Raw genomic sequence first — 19,114 nt, 5'->3', positions numbered from 1 at the left:
CACAAAGCCCAAGTTGATAATGATATTGGCTGGTTAAAGGATTCTGAGTACAGTCATCCCAAAGTACCTTAATGTCAACCCAGATTTAGACTCCAGAAGGGAAAATAATACTGGAACCATTGTGTTCCATTTGAAATTACTTTGGCAAGGCTTCTTCAGGTCTCAATTAGCTCTTAGCAGAGAATTACCACGACACACAGGCTAATAACCTCTTACAGCTTTCTTTCAAAACAGTGTGTTAAACCCAGCAGTTTTCAACACTGTCAAGATGCAAGCTGGGGAAAAAAAAAAAAAAAAAGAAAAGAGGGCAAGTGGCCAAAAAAATGAGCTGGCTTTCCAAGGATCTTGTTAAAAACAAAGGAAGCCAGACATCCACAGCATCCTGTGGGTGATGGTTCCAAAAAGTGAGGAATCAAAAGCCATTTTCAGCATTTTCTTGCTTTTCCTTAGCGTCGCAGTTGAGCCACGCTGCCTCTTTCACTCGGCTGGGTGCAGCTCCTTGTGCCCTATTTTTCCTTAAAATATCCCATTTCTGAGCCAGTCTGCAAAGTGACAGACTGGGAGGCGCCTCTCAACTTCTCATGACTGGAGAGCAGGTAAAATACACCAGGGAGGTGTTTGGGAGGAGCAGTCACTCCTGCCTGTGACTCCCCATGGAATACCCTCCATGGAAAAGCCACAGCAGTTACACAGGATGTCCCCTACATTAAAGATTATTCGAAATAACAGTGACAGGATGAGAGGAAACGGCCTCAAGTTGCGCCAGGGAAGGTTTAGGTTGGATATTGGAGAAAATTTCTTCGTGGGAAGGGTTATCCAGCAAGGCAGTGGTGGAGACCCCGCTCCTGGAAAGGTTCAAAGAATGTGTGGATGTATGATTTGAGGATGAGGAGGTGCTGCTGGGTTGATGTTGGACTCTGATCTCAGAGCTCTTCCCCAACCTTAACAGTTCTATGACAAACCCACAGATCCCTTGAAGTTCCCAAGCTTTATGAGACACACGGAGCATTCAAAAGATTTTGAAGGGATTCAGTTTGCCCTCACTCCAAAGAGGACAACCAGTTCACGCCCAGGAATTCTCCAGGTCTGAACCTCAGCGCTGCCTCACTTCCTAAAACTTTGCAAGGTGCCAAAAATAGCAAAAATTTCTTCTTTTAACAGAAGAAAAGATGGGAAAAAAAAATCTCTAAAAAACCCTTCGTTCACCTTTTTCCCCCTTGAACTCAAGAACAGCAGCAGCTGGGATCATTTTATCCCTCTCTGTTTCTTCCAAAATGCAAGGAGAGCAGTTCCCTAACAATTCTTTGCTTCCAAGTCACTGGAATTTTCTTGTGGCAAATAAGAGTTGAGCGTCACGGGGCTGCTGCTGAGCAATGAAGGTGGAGCTAATGCTCCACAGTGATATTTTGGAAGCAGAATTAAAAGGAAGTTGTGCTTTAGGATGAAAAGGACTTAAAACAGCTTTCTCCTGGTTTTATAGAGCTGCCATGGCTCCAAGACCTCCATCCCTGGCAGGACATCAAATCCCATCACTCTTTAGGAATGGGAAAATGTCTTTCTCAAGGGTAGCACAATTCTAAAATCCAGAAGAAGCTGCATGGCAGTGGATGCTGGACGTGGTCACCAGCCCAAGCCCACCTTGCTGCAGGAAATCTTCCCAAAAACCCAAGATGGCTCCAAAACCACCAAAACCATAATTAAGATGATACAGTTATGATTACAAAGTAATTACTTTAGTCCTGGAAATCATTATCCCACCTCAAGACCCCAGGAGGGATTAAACATGACCCAAATAGATGGAGGGAGTGCTCAAAAAAGGCGCAAGTGGCTTTGGGAGGGCTGGGACATCTCACACCCAAATCCCAACATTGGCAGCTTCACCGGGTGCTTCTCAGAATCCCAGACTGTTTTGGGTTGAAATGACCTTCAATCTCACCCCATTCCCACCTTGCCATGGGCAGGAACACCTTCCCCCATCCCAGGGTGCTCCAAGTCTCATCCAACCTGGCCTTGGACATTTCCAGGGATCCAGGGGCAGCCACAGCTTCTCTGGGAATTCCATCCCAGCCCCTCACCACGCTCACAGGGAAGAATTTCTTTCCCAAATCCCATCTAAGCTGTCCTCCTTTCATGATTTCTCCATCCCAGGTGATCACAGAAATGAAGAACACCGGATCATGAAATCCAGTGGGCTGCCCCAACTGCTCACCAGCTCCCACAACCACACCATTATCAATATTCCACCAATGCCAGGCACATTTCTATCTCCAAAGGCTGGGAGAAAACCACCTGCTGTGGGGTGGAAACCACCAAGGGAAAAGAGCACCTGCTGAAGAATATTCCTCCAAGGAACCTCGGCTCTCGGAATAAGAAAATACCCTGTTATTTCAAACACAGTCAAGTAGATTCATTTTCCTCCCAGGTGCAGTTAATCTGACAGGTACAATGCTAAAGCAAAAATCCTGCAAGGTCTTTCCTGAAAAGGTCAGTACATTATGCAACAGCCTTTTATGGGCAGGGAAAAAAAAAAAGAAAAAAAAATCCCAGCATGTACAGAAATTTTAGATGATTTATCAATGTGCATTTGTGTCTTTTATTCCCAGATGAAGAGCAAACTTTGGGGCACTCAAGTTAATTTTGAGAAGTGGTTCCTAAGGAAGTTACCAGTTCTTTGAAAATTGTTATCTTCGGTCTGTACATGGGAAATAGTGGGAGGTTTTTCTATACAGAGAATATTCAGCACCAAAGAAAAACAAAATTGCTCCCATTTGAAGTCTTATTGCATTCCAGCCCTGAATTAAATTATTGGATTGTTCAAGCTGCATGTCTGGACTCTTAAAACTTTCTAAGTAAGCACAGAGTCCTGTAGGAAATGCATTAATAGTCAGGAAAAGTAGCAGCAAGACCTTCTAATCCAAGCTTTTTGTATTGTTCAAACTCTTCTTGAAACAATGCATCCCTCGGCCTCCTAAAACATAATTGCATTTCAAACATTTCCTTCATCCCAATGCCAATTTGGAAATGTAAACCAGTTACCCTATTCCACTAAAACACACACTGAGGAAAGATTTAAGTGGTCAGGGCCCAGTTATAAATTGGTATTTTCACCTAACATCCACTAATCATAAAATTGAGTGGTTAAGGTTGGAACAAACCTTTAAGGTCATTGAGTCCAACCCTCAACCCACCTTGTTCCCGATGTTTTTGGAACATTTCCAGGGATGGGGACTCCACCACTGCCCTGGGGAGTGCATGACAACCCTTTCCATGAAAGAATTTTCCCTAATCTCCAACCCAAACCTCCCCTGGAGCAGTTTAAGGCCATGAATAATATCTTTGAACATGGAATTAACACAGGCTTGAACCCCTGAAGGGATTTGGGAAATGAAATGATGATTTTAAAGCTTTTTTCTGCTCCCTCCACCCCAGTCCCATAGATTTAATAACACCTGATAGCCTGTGAAACTGTGAGGTGCCCTGCTTTTCCTGTAGTTCTCAATCCAGAATCTTTGCCATCCTCCTGGCCTCTTTTTTCGCTGTTATGAAAACCACCCCTGATCCAGCAGGAGCTTGGGATGGATTTTAAATAAGAGCATTTGCACTTGCACTCATCTGATGGATGCAACTTGACTGGTCAATTATGTAAGTGCAAAGAGCCTATTTTCATACATTTATTAAAACCATCCTGCTTTTGTTTCCATAAGCCTGCCTCGAACCCAGCAGAATATGGCAATTAAGCCAGATTTCCATAGGCTAAACCCCGATTTTAGTTTGGCTTTGGGTGCCTTGTCAGGAGGGATAAACTCAGAGGCCGCTGAAGCTTCTGAAGGCTCAGAGTTCCACGGAAGTTGCTGCGGTTCCTGACGCACGTCAGGGCTTGCCCACTGCTGATGGACGGTCACAAACATCACTGGAGGTAATTCTGAGAGCACAGCACGGATCTGACAGGTACTGCTATGACAACCAGGCAGCCGAACTGCCTGCATTTCCCTGGAAGCTCCAAAAATAAACATTCCAGGGCATGCTTATCTGGAGCATCTCCTCCATCCTTTGTCCTCCTCTTTGCAAGGCTTTTTAAATTTGTTTTGGCTTTTCACACAGGAAATTCATTGAGATTCTGGGCTGGTGGGGTGGGTTTGGGTGGGGTTGAGGGCATTTTCTTCATGGAAGGTGTGGGGTGGTGGTTGGGATTTGCGCTGGGAAGAGGGGGCATAATGCAGGAACATTTCTATTCTTTCTGAGCAGAGTCTGGGGCTGTGACAATTCCCTGGGGAGCTTTTCCAGTGTCCAACCATCCCTTGGGAAGAATCTTCTCCTGGTATCCAACCTAACCCTCCCTGACACAACAGGTAACACCCTCCAGATTCCCTCCCCAGGCCAGCTCTATTTCCTCTGGGGAAGAAAAAAAAAACAAAACCACAAAACCAAAGAAACCTCATTTTCACAGAGAGCATCTCATCCCTTCCTCTCCAACTTCAAAAGGCAAAACAAACAGGTATTTTATGTAAATGTGGACATTAAAAACAAAAAATAGAACAGCAAACATCACATTCCTTTTTCATAGGCAACTCAGCTTCCACTGGCACAGCTGCAGATGAAAGTAGCAGCTACAAATTAATATATCATAAGGTCTTACCAAAGGAACTGAATTGTCTCAAATGCCAAAAGTAAGACCAAAGACTAAATTATTTTCATTTACGGAACCATAGGGAGGAATTGCTTTCATGTTCTGAGTTACGTGTTTAGGAGGAACCTAAGTTTAGCTTGTCAGCTTCTGACAAAAGTTAAAAACAATTTCTAAAACATTTCGGAAGCATTTCAAAACATGGTTTCGATGGGGGGAAATGGAAACGAGACAAAATCCCTGCCTTTTTTTGGAACTGCTTTTACAGTTCCAACTCCTCGCGTGTGTTTTCCTGGAGATGCCTCCAAAGCACTTCCCAGCCCCATCCAGAAACACAGAAAAACACCCAGATTGCTTAAAACTATGAAATACAGATATTATGGCTAGAATAGGAATAATTCTTCCTGAAATGTAGGGACAAACCCTACAGCAGCTGGAATTTAAAGGTGGACAAGTATTCTACAAGGAATTATAAGATGTTTCCAGCTCCTCCTAACAAGGAACTGTTGCAAAAAGTGCATTTAATGGTTCCTTATCCCTCTCTGTCATCCCTCAGTGGATTTTTCCATCTCCTTTCCTTGGATATTGTTGTTTGCAGTAAACCAGGGGCTGATCTGGACCAAAACTTGGAAGTGAAAGGAAAAGTCACTGCATCAGTCTGAATATTCTCCTCTTTTCCCCCCAAAATGAATTATTTTATCCCCAAAATGCTGATCAGCCACTTGAAAACCAATGTCACCTTGGCCACACCATGGATGGCGGCAATTCCATCAAACTGCTAACGCCAAAACCTTGGGCTCTGAACCACAGACAGCTTTGCTTAAATGAGCATTTTGCTACCTTAGACAAGTCAGTAAATAAAAAAGGAAGATAATTCTTTTGCTTTACAACAAAGGGAAGAATTATCTTGTTAGATATGAAGATTCCTTGTGTTCATTTTGGCATGACAGGTGGGAACACAGCGTGACTCCCTGTGGTGGTGGAACAAAGGCATGGGATGTGATCCTGAACTCGGGATGTGATCCTGAACCTGGCACAGCAAGACTGGCAGGCAGGAAGGAGACAGGACCCGGATGTTCTCATGCACTGCACCAAAAACAGGCAGGCAAAGTTTTCAGAGTGATTTCTGTCACTATTACTGAGTGTTCAAAAATTTTATATATATAATCTCTTATATATATTTCTATGTATTTATCCCACTAGTGAAGGTCAACAAAATACTTAATTTGAACTAAACTTATATTTGCAAATATTCCCTGTAAACCAGTCGTTCACATGCATTTCTTCACTTCCCCTCTTCCCCCATGGCTACAATTTTATCTCACCCAGAATATTTGAAGCCACTGCTTTATCCAGAGTATTTTAATCTGGAAGCAAAGCACTGCATGGAGAGGAGCTTTAGGAGAAACCTCCTAAAGGACTGGTCTAAAAGAGGAATTAGAGCTCGATTTTCCAGCTATTTTTATTCTTTTTCCCATTGTTTCACACTACCAGATACATTCCATGCAGGAAACAAATGAAATTGTGGATACATTTAAAATTTAGTTCCCTTGATTTGGCTGATGGCACAGAAACTGCCCAAGGAGGTGCTTTCAAAAATGACACAAAATTGCACGTTCAGAGTTATTTCTATGGAGGGGACGCCACAGCTTTAAAAGACAGAATCTGTTCTTAAATTTCATCTGGTTTTCTTCCATAAAACTTCATAAGGGTGGAAATAAATGGAGCAGATGGACAAAACAAGGTATTTTACAATGCAGCTTTCTGGGTCTGGAAACCATGTTAATGTCAACAGGAAAAATGAAAAGCACGGAAATCAATTGAGAAGCATTTCCAAATGAGCTGGTGCAATGGGAATGAAAGAATGAGGGAATTAGGGATGAACAACTCCCCTTAGGACATCTGAAGGTATTCCTCAACGCCAAAAAGACTGGGAAATGTTTTTGGTTTTAACTTTAAATACTACTCAGATATTCGACAGGCACTGAGGAGAACCACGAAGAATCAAAGCTCATCAACATATCCCATTTCTGCTTCCTCAGGACTTCATGTTCAGCATGAGATAAAGACAAGACTATTTTTAAGGATAAAAATTCCAAGCCTCTGTCCTAACTGTGAACCATCGTGCTTTGTATTGCTCCAAATTTTCCATGAGGAACTGCCTGGGGGAAGGATCCCTTTGTGCTTTAAGGAAAAAAAACATTGGCAGGGAAAGGTTCTTTTTGTACCTTTGCTCCCTCATTTGTACGGCTAGAACTTCACAGTGCCAAATAAAACCCAAGGTGAAATCCCCACCCAGGTGAACACTGAGAGGTCACCTGGCAATAACGTGAAGAGAACACAATTCCAGACTGGTTTGGGCGGGAATGGGCCTTAAATCCCACCCAGTGCCACCTCTGCCACAGCAGGAACACCTCCCACTGTCCCAGGCTGCTCCAAGTCCCAGTGTCCAACCTGGCCTTGGGCACTGCCAGGGATCCAGGGGCAGCCACAGCTGCTCTGGGCACCCTGTGCCAGGGCCTCAACACCCTCACAGGGAAAAATTTATCCCTAATATCCCCACTGTCAGCTCAGAGCCATTCCCTGTGTCCTGTCCCCCCATCCCTTGTCCCCAGTCCCTCTCCAGCTCTCCTGGAGCCCCTTTAAGCCCTGGCAGGGGCTCTGAGCTCTCCCTGGAGCTTCTCCTCTCCAGGTGAGCACCCCCAGCTCTCTCAGCCTGTCCCAGAGAGGGGCTCCAGCCCTGGGAGAGGCTCCACGGCCTCCTCTGGATCGTGTTCATGAGCTCATTGTCCCTCCTGTGCTGGGCTGCCACAGGAACTCCCTGCAATGCTGCCCACACTGGAACTGCCCTGTCTGCACTCATCAACGCCAGTTAAGGCAGTAAGAATGTCCAAACACAAACCTTCCCAACCCTGTTTCAATTCCTGAACTTCAGGAACCCCAGCACAGGAGAAACACGCTGGGAAGGTTTCCCAACACCTCCAGCTCCCAAGGCACCCGGAGTTGCTGAAGCAAAACCAGTTTCAAAATTAATAAAAAAAAGAATAAATCCAAAAGGCTTCAGATGTTCCTCATCAGCGCTCTAAGTGCTCCTTGTTTCAAACACCAGGTGTTTCCCAAGCATTCCAGACCAGCAGGAAGAACCCAAAGATGGCTCAGTCTCCTGACTCCTATTTATTCAGGATGGATTTTACTAGGGAGTTAAGGAGACTTCAGAAGCCAAGATTAAAGTTATGGTGCATTTTTATATGGAGAGCAGGAGCTGTGGTTCAGGATTTTATATAAGGAAACGCTGACAACTTTACAGCCATAGTAGCTTCCAGTAAATGCAGAAGAGATTTCTCCAGGCAACTGGTAAATATAATGTTTTTCCCTTATACTTTCATCTCAGTACACATAAAAGCATTTGACACACTTAATAAAATGTCACCAGCATAAAACACTGCACAAAGGAATGCTAAATAATGACAGAGCTGCAATTATTGAGGAAAAAAAATGAGCATTAGGAACACTTTCAGTCTCTCTCTACATTACTGCGGTGGCAGAATTTGGATTTAGAAGCTTTTTTAATTCTTTCTTGCAGCACCAGTGAAATCATTCCTAGACATACAACCCCATACAACACCACCTAATTCGAGGTCATATGCAAAACATGCAATTCATCCTCCACAGAATAAACTCAATTATTATAAGACATGGATAGAATTTTACTGCACCTGCAGTTGGCTCCAAAATCCAGGTTCCTCAGACTGACGCTAATTTTTGGTGGACTCCAAGAGCCCTAAACCAGGCCACTAAAACGCTCCTCCAGAGCCAATTTCTCACTAATTCTCTGCATCAGAGAAGGAGGAGAAGGCAGGGCAGGGCAGGCTGGCTGCAGCCTGGTGGTTGCTGTTTCCAAGCAACCCCGTTGTGCCGGAGCAAAGCCGGAGCCGCCGGCTCGCCAAAGCTCCGGAGCTTTTCCCTCTCTACTCACTTGTTCTGCATCATGTTCATGATCACCCAGTCGAAGGGATAGACGTTCTTCCCGATGAGGTTCTTGAACATGATGAACGTTTCCATCAGGAAATCCTAAAAAAACAGACAACAGATGGAGAAAACCGGACCAAAGAACTCCAAGGGGTGGTGGTGGTTATTAATGACTGTGCCCCAAAGGGGTCTTTGTGCTCTGCTTCCTCAAAAAAAAAGCTGTTTTTCATAAAAAAACTCACCTAAATCCTACTCAAGCACATTTGTACATGATGCCCATCAATCCTACAATAATTCCATTTCAGAAATTATAACAATAATCCCACATTTAAGCAACACATGGGATTCATCAAGGCCAAGCACTGGTTCACCAGTTATCCAAAAGGAGTTTCTAATGGAAAAACCATCATAGTTTTTCCATACTATGGACAAAATCTCCCAGATCCTTCATGGATTATGACACACCTGTCATGACACACTCCTGGGAAGTTGATAAAAGCACACTGGTTCATGGAAAGAGGGGGAAAAAACACAAAGCTAAATATTTATTTACTCTTATGATTGCACTAAAAATACTCCCTGGAGTCAGGTGATGAATAATCCCTCCCTTCATGGATATTCTCCAGAAATGGAGATTATTTATGTATTAAAATGAGAACACGTTCCAGCTCAAATCATCACCCCCACCTGGGGCAGAGGACAAAAATGGGTTGGACATCCCAAAACTGGGAGGGACCCTCCCCAAAGGGAGCAGCAGGAATTGCTTCTGCAAGTGAAAACCTGCCCAAGAACAAGTTAATTTAACAGCATAAAGCAATTTATTTCCACACAGCTATAAACAAACAATTCTTTGGACCAGAAACTTTGTGTACTTTACAATGTAAATCATCTCCTACAATTTGGGAATCTGTAATTGCCATCTAACAATTTCAGTAATATCAAATGCTGCAAAAAAGATAAAGGGGAAAAAGCTTCATGCAGAAAGTCCTTGATCCACTTCAGACAGAGATAAAAATGGACTTTTATTCCAAGGTTAGAATATCTTCCCTTTGATACAGTTTCTCAGTAATGGTATTTATCTGCTCTATCTTTAAAATGTCAAATGCCTACAAAAAAAATCCCCAATATGTTCCATTGACTGGACTTTTAACTAAGACTGGTTCCTGTGTAACCTTTTCAGCGAGAAACCAATCTGAAGTCTCTGCTCCCATCAGTTTTTCTTCAGGTCTGAGAGCCAGGACCTTCAGCAGATTTATCTTTTAATCCACTGCTCTGTTCAAACATTTTCCTGGCTCAGAAATTTCCCGTCAGTGGATTCAGGGAGCTACAGAGATCCTGAGGACACGGCTTGGAGATTAAGAATCCCAAAATCCCTGGTTTGGGTGGGAAGGACCTTAAAGCTCATCTTGTTCCACACCTTCCACTGTCCCAGGCTGCTCCAGCCCCAATGTCCAACCTGGCCTTGGGCACTGCCAGGGATCCAGGGGCAGCCACAGCTGCTCTGGGCACCCTGTGCCAGGGCCTGACACCCTCAGGGAACAATTCCTGCCCAATATCCCATCCAGCCCTGCCCTCTGGCACTGGGAGCTATTCCCTGTGTCCTGTCCCTCCAGGCCCTGGTCAATGTTCTCTCTCTCTCATGTTTCCTATTTCACAAAGCAATGTGAAATCCCCCTCCTCTGGAGTCATTCCAGACCCACCTGGACCCTGCCCTGGCAGGGGCTTGGACTGGGTGATTTCCAGAGATCCCTTCCAACCCCAGCTATTCTGGGAATCTGGAAACTCCATGTGCAGAATATTCCTGGTAAAAGAGCTCCTCTGTTATTTTACCACACAACATCAACCAGGATCACAGAATCCCAGAACTTTAAAGTGATAAAAGACCCCCAGGACCATCAAATCCAACCCCTGGAGACCACCACCGTGCCCAAGGAACCAAATCCTGATGCTTTGGCATGAACAGGATGGACAGCAAGTCTGGAGCTGCTCCAGGTTCAGATGTCACCACTGGGAACAGCCACACCCATCCCAGAGCTTCTCCTCCAGCTCAGGAAAACCTGCCTTCATTTCAGAGCTCAAACTGCAGATTTCCCTGCTCGTTTTTCCTGTGTTTTGGTGAAAGAATTCCGTTGTTGATGATTTGGTTCTTTCCTGAGCCTGGGGGTTCTGACCTACTTTGCTGATTCAGCTCTGCATTTCCATCCCCTGGTATCTCCATTTTAATAACCTCACACTCACCCAGGTACTTTAAATAATGCTCTGTAACAACGGAGCTAATTATTGATCAAATAAAAGGCTCCTGATGCTCACCTGGGGTTTATGTATTCATAATATTGCGCTTTTTTTCCATTTTATTGTTCTCATTGAAAAGCAAATGGTTTGGATGAATTAACCTCATTTTATGAGGAAAACTCAGGGGTTTTGAGGGGCTGGGAAGAGAGGGGAGCCACCAGGACAAGAAAAGGCTGCTTATTTTTAGTATAACTGGAAGCAGGACAATATTTCTGAACATAAAAACCTGTACTAAAGGAAGAAAGGTTACAACTCCTGCTCTCTCTCCAACTACAAATACAAATCTTATTTAATAGGAAATAGAATTAACAGCAGGTAAGACCCCTACAAAATTCCCATCCACTGATGGAAAGGAAACAGCCTGAGCTCAGCCTGAGATTCTCCACATGGTAGAACATTACCAGGCATTTTTTGTCAACTAAACCACACGTGGCTCAAATAAAAATATTTTTTACCAGGTAAAAAGAGGAAAAAAAAAAAAAAAATCAGTTAGTCCCGGAAACAACCTCCCTGATGTCGGATAATGTTTCATCTCAGGATGACAGCGGAATCACAGATTTTGATTTTACACAATCACAGCAGAGTTTGGGCTGGAAGGGATCTTAAAGCAAGAAATTCTTCTTTGAACAGACATCCCTTAATAAATCTAAACTCTCTGTTCTGCAGACAGGTAAAAGACTGGTTTTATTGCACTCCATCTCATCCTTTCATGGACTTTTGAGGCCAAATATGACCATTATAATAATCTAAACCTGCCACCTACCTAACACAGACCATAAAGTTCCCTCCAGCACTTCCAGCCCTGAGCTCCCAACTCCTGCTTGAGCAAGAGCAGAGGCTGAGGGAAGATTTAAGGGTCTCCAGTCGTGAGAAAGAAACCACAGCTTAAGTTTTCCCTTTTTCTTGCCTCTTTATTTTTTAAGGAAAAGCTTTTTCATTTCTGCCAGGCTGAATTTAGTCTCGGTTCTAAACCACTGCTTTGTGATTAAACTGAATCCTCTGCAACAGGAGGTGCAGTTTTCACCTCCAGCTCTGAGTTTAAAAGCAAAGACTCCTGGATTTCAGTTCTACTGGGTGAGTCAAATGAGAGTGGAACAAAAAAATCGTTGGGTTAAAGAAGTGGAAAAACCTTTAAAATGAAAAAAAAAAAAAATAAACAGAAAATGTAGTTTACTCCCTGTAGTTTCCTTTTCTCACAGGATTAACAATGCTCTGCCATTAAACCTCCACACCTTAACAAGTATTATTTAAAATCAGCCCTGAGCTTTAGAGATGCCAGGCCAGGAGCAAAAAGAGGCTCCAGCACCTGGAATTTGGAACAGGACAAAGAGCTCAAACCTTGCCCAGCATGGGCAGAAAGAAGAATAAAACAAATTCAAGACATATTGGGAAGTCCAAACATTAAAATTACACAAAAGAAAGACCCTGACTTTCTTTTCTCTTCTCTTTGCTACAACCACTTTTCAGCCCATTATCTGCACTTAGTCTGAGAACGTTCTGCTCTTGGTGCCCATCCACGTGAATGCTCCAAGATCCCAAAGGAGGCCCAGCCCTTTCCATGCAGTGATCCCATTTCCAGCAATTTGCAGCTGGACTTTGCCTTCCCCTTCTCAAAACAACAGCTCTGAGCTTTACAGATGCCAGAGCAGGTGAAAAAAGAGGCTTCAGCACCTGAAATCTGGAACAGGACAAAGAGCTCCCACCTTGCCCAGCAGGGGCAGAAAGAAGAACACCACAAATTCAGGAAAAACTGGGAACTTCAAACAAAAATGACACAAAACAAAGTCCTGGCGTTGTTCTGGTGGGGCTGGAAGGACGAAGAGAAGCTGAAGAAGGATTAAAACCCAGGTGGAAGCTGCCTGGAGCATCCCAGTGGGGATGGGACACGGCTGATGGCTGGGGTTGGGTGTCCCCTCCCAGGCTGCCTGGCCGTGTGGCAGCGGCACTTTCAGCTCATTACAGAGTTATCTCCTCAGCTATAAACTCCCTTCTATTACGCTTTAATTAACTTGGGTTGCTGCCTCAGCCAGGCTACCCAACAACTCTGAGAAGACAAATTTCAATTATTATTGCTTATTTAACAACTAAGGGCATCTTTAAGGTGAAAGTGTTTTGCATAAAAGGGAAAAGGGAAAGCGAGCAGATCTCTTAAGTAGAAGCTACTTCAAGAAATGAAATCAGGACATTTGGAAGGTTTAACGCTGTAAGTTCCTTTCCTAAGAAAGCTTTTTTTATATTCTTTTTCTTCTTTCCTTACCAGATTTTTGTAATGTCTCATCACCACTATTTTTTACTGCTTTCTTTTAACCGCCTTCAATCCACTGTCTCATGTTTTAAAACACTGAACAGCTCCAGCTGTAACTCCTGTGAGTGTCACAGCGCCTAAATAATTATTTTATATTGAATCTGCAATGCCAAACGCATTTTGTTCACATCTCACAAGTGCATTTAATGACCAGTAACATGAAAAAAACCCAAACAAAAAGCGAGGCATCTTATGAAGAGATGAAACAAATGAAACTCACCACAACATCCGACCTCATCTTGCCAAAAGTCTTGATTAAATGGGCATAGTGATAATCCTCCATTTGCCTCAGGATGGCTGTCATGCAGGCCACGAAACTCCCCTGGCAAAAAAAGCAAAGCAAAGGAATCCATTATTTAGGATAATGCAACACAATACTGGCTATCAAAACATAATATTGCTGGAGTCAACCACAGAATGCAGTGGGGATAATTCTAGCATTAAAATTCATTCATGCATATGCAAAATTCTGTCAAGGAAACAAAAAAAAAACCCCAAAAAACCACCCATCTCGAAAAGTTTCCAATTTCCAATCTCATGGGTTTATCACTGAAGCTTTTGTGACACATTCTTCATCTAAAAATTGCTCAGACGTTAAAGTCTCTGCAAGGTAATAAACAGCACACCTAAAAATATCCCCCAAGATCAGCATTTGCATTTGGAAACTCAATATTCTGCTTAAGGAAGAAATCTTTTCAAAATTATCATTCGGAGCACTCCAGCTAAACCAACCCCAAGTTTTCATTTCACCTTTCAGATACAGTGATGCTTAAAAAAACACCACCAAAATCCAGGAAATTCCATAAAACCAGAAGAGCAGCACCATCCAGATCTCTCTGAAACCACAGAAAGAGTAAAAAGTGACCAAAAGAAAGTTTAGTTTTTCCTTCTGCTGCGTGAAAGTGTTGCAGTAACAATCCAACCCATTCCCAAGGCTCCCAGATGAAGTAAAATCCCAAAAATGGGAGCTTCTTGTCCATCCTCCCTCTCTATCTGCTAAAAGCCCGTTAATGATGTCCACATCTTTTCTGGTCTTTAATGCAGGAGGAAAAACATTAAAAATTGGTAAAAACCCCAGCAGAATGACTTAGAAAAGCAGTGATTCTTTCTACGGTTTGATAAAATTGCAAATCCTCCCTTTCTGTGCTGTTTTCCAGGTTATCCCGCGCCACAGCCCAGAAGAACACTCAGGAATTTTCTCTCCATAGAGGCACAAAGCCTTTACTGTTACCTTTAAGATCAGCATTAATTTCAATTTAAAACCTTTATTTCCACATCAGTCCAAGTAATTGAGACTAAACCCGAAATGATGCCGGGTCACCTGAGCCCTCTTATACATAGGTTAATCCCCAAATTCCACCTCACCAGCACTCCTGGAATTCGCTTTTCTCCTGCAATGGAGCTGAGATCTAAACTACCACAGGACTGATTTTGTCCATGTGGGAATACTGTGGGAATACTTTTCCAGAAGATGCTGAGGAACCTGATGGGAGCTCTGTGGCACCTGCAAACTCCATGAATATGGAAGGAAAGGCCACCTGAGCTGCTGCTCTGCGACATCAAAAGAGCTTCCCAACAACCCCTGACAAGAACTGAAGCTGGGGCTCCATAAAGACAATGTTTCCTGCCATGAAATGGAAATAAGCCGGGACCGTCTCAAAAATGCAAACATTAATTGTCAAAACAGCGCCTAACGAGCTCCTGCCACAGCAAACGCCGGGCTCATGCCCACAAGGAAACATTCCAAGGCCCACATTCCCTCCCATCTCCTCTAAGGATGCCACCAGTCACAGTGATGTGCCAGCACAGGCAGAATTACACATTTTTTACCTTGGCTGCCTCAGCTTAGGCTGCAGATGGAGCTCAGCCCGTCCCAGCTCTGTGGCTGGCTCAGGAGAGCCGGCACAAACCTCGTTTTACCCACGGTACCTTTTCACAGGCACTTCAATGTCCTCCAAGACGATTGCTTGGCAAAGACATCAATCTGGTTTTAGTTTGATCCACATGAACCCCATGCTGGCAAATCCAGCCCTTTTCAGGTGACCAAGCTCTGCTTCCCTCCAACAAACTCAGTGCTCAAACTGGATGATAATTAAGGGGCATTTTTTTGTTTACTGACCCGTTTGGGGGGTAATTTAACTTAATACACAAGGCTGCAAGAGTTAAAAGAGGGATTTCATACCTGAGGAACTTCTCCAGGCAAACTGATATGAAAAAAAAAAAAACAACAAAAAAACCCAAATCATAGAATCCCAGAAGGATATAGGGTTGGAACAGACCACAAAGCTCATCCCATTCCACACCTGCCATGGCAGGGACACCTCCCACTGTCCCAGGATGCTCCAAGCCCCAGTGTCCAACTTGGCCTTGGGCACTGCCAGGGATCCAGGGGCAGCCACAGCTGCTCTGGGAATTCCAGCCCAGCCCCTCCCCACCCTCCCAGGGAACAGTTCCTGCCCAAATCCCATCCATCCCTGCCCCCTGGCAGTGGAATCCATTCCCTGTGTCCTGCCCCTCCATCCCTTGTCCCCAGTCCCTCTCCAGCTCTCCTGGAGCCCCTTTGGGCCCTGGCAGGGACTCTGAGCTCTCCCTGGAGCTTTCTCCTCTCCAGGTGAGTACTCCCATGGGTTTGGATCAACTATCAAACTTCCAAACACGTTTCAATATTAATTTTTCCATGCAGGAGCAGCCAGAGGTGTGGATAAATTTGCTCATCATCTGCTCTGCATCTACTGGTGATCCCTGTTCCATCCTCCATCCCTCTGACACCCTGACAACCCCTGGGAGAGCTGCTCTGAGCATCCCTAGCCAGCATCAACGACGTGGCACTGAAGGGAGGGACAATTACACAAGAAGAGCTTCTTAATTAGCACGGTGGGAATCAGAAAGGAACAACAAAGCTGAGTGTCTGCCAGTGAAACTCTCTGTGTCCACGTGCAAGTGTGGAAATGCCACCAGGAGAGTTGGTTAAAAACCTGGCATGCCTGCTGGAGTTAAAAATAAATACAGGAAAAGAAACAATAAGCAAATAGAAATGGAACACACACACAGGAGGGGATTCTGTAGTGCTGTAGGTTTTAGTTAAAATGACAGAAACTTGTTAGATTTTGTCATTTCAGCTCAGACTGAGCCCCTAAAGCAGTGCTGAGCAGACTGGCTGAGGGTCTTTCAGCAGTTATCAACACTTCTTCCTGTTTCCCTGCAGAAAATAATCATTCATGCTCATCTTGGTGTTTATCTTGCTAATAAAAGCAAAAAAAAAATAATAAAAAAAACTGATACAAAATTGTTCCTTGAAGCCAACACTGCATCACACACACACATCCCTGCTCCAACATTTACCTGCAGATCCCCACCTGCAAACCACTGTTCAAGGCCCTGCCAGGAAGGAAAATCTATTTAATATTAGGAGGAAAGTACAACTACCAGTCACCATCTTCTTTGTGAGGTATCACTTGCAGCCAGCACACTCTTAATTACAATGCTAATAAAGGTTTGTAATTATTTAGAGGCAATATTTGAACTCTAGGTGCTTTTAATATGCTCTACTACCCAGTTAGCAATAGCTAACAACATGATTAGATTTCAATCTTAAGTTGATTTTTAATCTTTAGTTGTATTTGGAGATCACTGTCATCATCTACAGCACTGGAAGCAATACGCAGGAAAAAAAGCCAAACTACCTAATTCTCTAAAAAAATCAATTTCAATTTGAACCATAGGAATAATTGCAAAGCTGTGTTTACCCAGCCGGTCCTGCAAGGATTTTCCATTGTCCTGAGCATTTATCAGCTATTTACTCACTGAAACAGTGGCAGGGTTTACCCTGGAAGCCTTTCCCTATTGCAAAGCTCAGAAATGAGGTGGTCACACAGGGAGGAAGATAATTAAAGAATATCCACCAGAGAAGTGTTCTGCCAGCAAGTTCTACAATTCCTGGCTCCCCTGGATTGTCCCTTCCCAAAGCAGGGTCACTGAGGGTCACCTGGGCCAGTGGGGCAGGAAGTGCCCAGTGGGAAAAGCCCTGGGGGTGCTGAGGGGTTGGAATGAGCCCAGGTGAGCAGACGTGAGCCCAGGTGAGCAGAAGTGAGCCCAGCTGAGCCCAAGTGTGCAGAGGTGAGCCCAGGTGAGCCCAGCTGAGCCCAAGTGTGCCCAGGTGAGCCACAGGCCGCTGGCACAGCACTGGAGCAGGAATTGTGTGACCACGGGCAGCACGAACTGTACCCTGCGCTGGCACTGCTGAGCGACCTCAGATCCTGGGGTCACTTTGGGTCCTTCAGGATGAGAGGGACACAGAGGGGCTGGAGCATGTCCAGGGAAGGAACAGAGCTGGGAAGGGGCTGGAGAATTCCTGAGGGAGCTGGAAAGAGGCTGAGCCTGGAGAAAAGGAGGCTCAGGGGGAACCTTGTGGCTCTGCACAGCTCCCTGACAGGAGGGGACAGCCGGGGGGGTCGGGCTCTGCTCCCAGGAACAGGGACAGGAGGAGAGGGAACGGCCTCAGCCTGGGCCAGGGGAGGCTCAGGGGGGAGATTTGGGAAAATTCCTTCATGGAAAGATTTGTCCAGCCCTGGCACAGCTGCCCAGGGAGGTTTGGAGTCCCCATCCCTACAGGGATTTAAAATCCATGTGGATGTGGTGGCACCTGGGGACATGGGGCAGTGTTGGGAATGGTTGGACTCCATGATCTTAGAGAGGTTTTCCAACCTTGATGATTCCTTGATGGCTCTCCTCTATGACTGCAGCATTCCCAAAGCAAAATCACGGGATCCAGGACACCCACAGGTCTGTCCAAAGGGAAGCCAGATCCAGCTCCCAAACAGGATGAGTGAAAATTCCGGTCCATTAAAAGAAAACAAACCTAAACCCAACACCAAAGAATCTCTTTTCTTCCTTTGGAAAGGATGCCTGGTTATTTAGAAACACATTTGATATTAAAAAACAATGAATGTGCAATTCCAAACTGTGAAATAACTTCCAACTTCTGTAAAAGTCAGTTCTGCAGGAAAACTTCAAGAAGCACAGGAATGCTCCAAAATTACTTATTTTCCTAGATCACCTTTAAAATAAAACACTCAATGTTCAAATGGCTCTGGTACAGACACAAGAAGGGAAATTTTAGTTTTAAATAATCCCCACATGTAACATTAACACTGAGAAATTCCAGAATGAGAAGAGAATTCCCTGCAGGAGAGACCACACATGCCAACACTCTTCTCCCTCAGGGTTAAAAGATCCTGTTTTAAACAGGCTTGTCCATTTTCTCCCAGTGAAATATTTAAATTGAAATATTAAGCTCTTTATGTAGAGTGAGAAAATCAAGAGAAATCAAACCTACACTCAGCTAAGTGATGTCTCATTAAAATGTCCCTGTTACCACGGTCAGGAATAGATGAAAAAGCCTAAATTCCATTTATTTTTTCCATTAAATTTCCCTTATGTGGCCTTAAAAGACTGCACAACTAAAAAAATAAATGGATGAATATATAATAAAAAAAAAAAAAATCCAAACAAAATCACTTGAATTAATTTACTACATTTTGGCTATCAGAACATTTCCACAGAATTTACTGCGTTGGAAAGGATTTAAGTCCCTCACCATTCCCAGAGAGTTTGTAAAGATTAAAAAAATGATTTTTTCTCTCTGCTTACAACTTGTATTCTCTCTATATCAGCACAAATAAAGGCCTAAAAATCAATTGTTATCAATTCTAGAAGCCACTCATTAAATTGTCACCAGTTACAGACTCACAAGATAAAAATCCAACTTTAAAATGTCCCAAATTTCATCTTTTTGCCGTGTGAAAACGTAAAATCCGATTTGTCTGCAGACAAGTTTGCTCACTTCAATAATACATTTTATGTAATTTATATTATAAAGGTATTACAAAACCCAGCATGAATAAGGCAGAGGATCTTCCATCACT

The 19,114-nt window shown here is 43.9% G+C and overlaps 1 protein-coding gene across 5 annotated transcripts in view; it reads right to left on the bottom strand.

Annotated features, from left to right (window-relative positions):
- Nucleotides 1–19,114, bottom strand: part of DOCK1 (dedicator of cytokinesis 1) — a 260,361-nt gene that overhangs the window by 101,787 nt on the left and 139,460 nt on the right. For all 5 annotated transcript variants that reach the window (XM_040071170.2, XM_040071172.2, XM_040071171.2 and 2 more), the window contains exons 28-29: nt 13,411–13,512; nt 8,601–8,695 (exon numbers count right to left, since the gene is read on the bottom strand). In XM_040071170.2, the coding sequence (XP_039927104.1) occupies nt 8,601–8,695; nt 13,411–13,512 (197 nt within the window). The remainder of the gene's footprint in view (nt 1–8,600; nt 8,696–13,410; nt 13,513–19,114) is intronic.

Source organism: Hirundo rustica, chromosome 8 (assembly GCF_015227805.2).
Source record: "Hirundo rustica isolate bHirRus1 chromosome 8, bHirRus1.pri.v3, whole genome shotgun sequence".
Classification (NCBI taxonomy): domain Eukaryota; kingdom Metazoa; phylum Chordata; class Aves; order Passeriformes; family Hirundinidae; genus Hirundo; species Hirundo rustica.
Note: the sequence above shows the minus strand (reverse complement) of the source record. Positions and strands in the feature narration are given on the sequence as shown.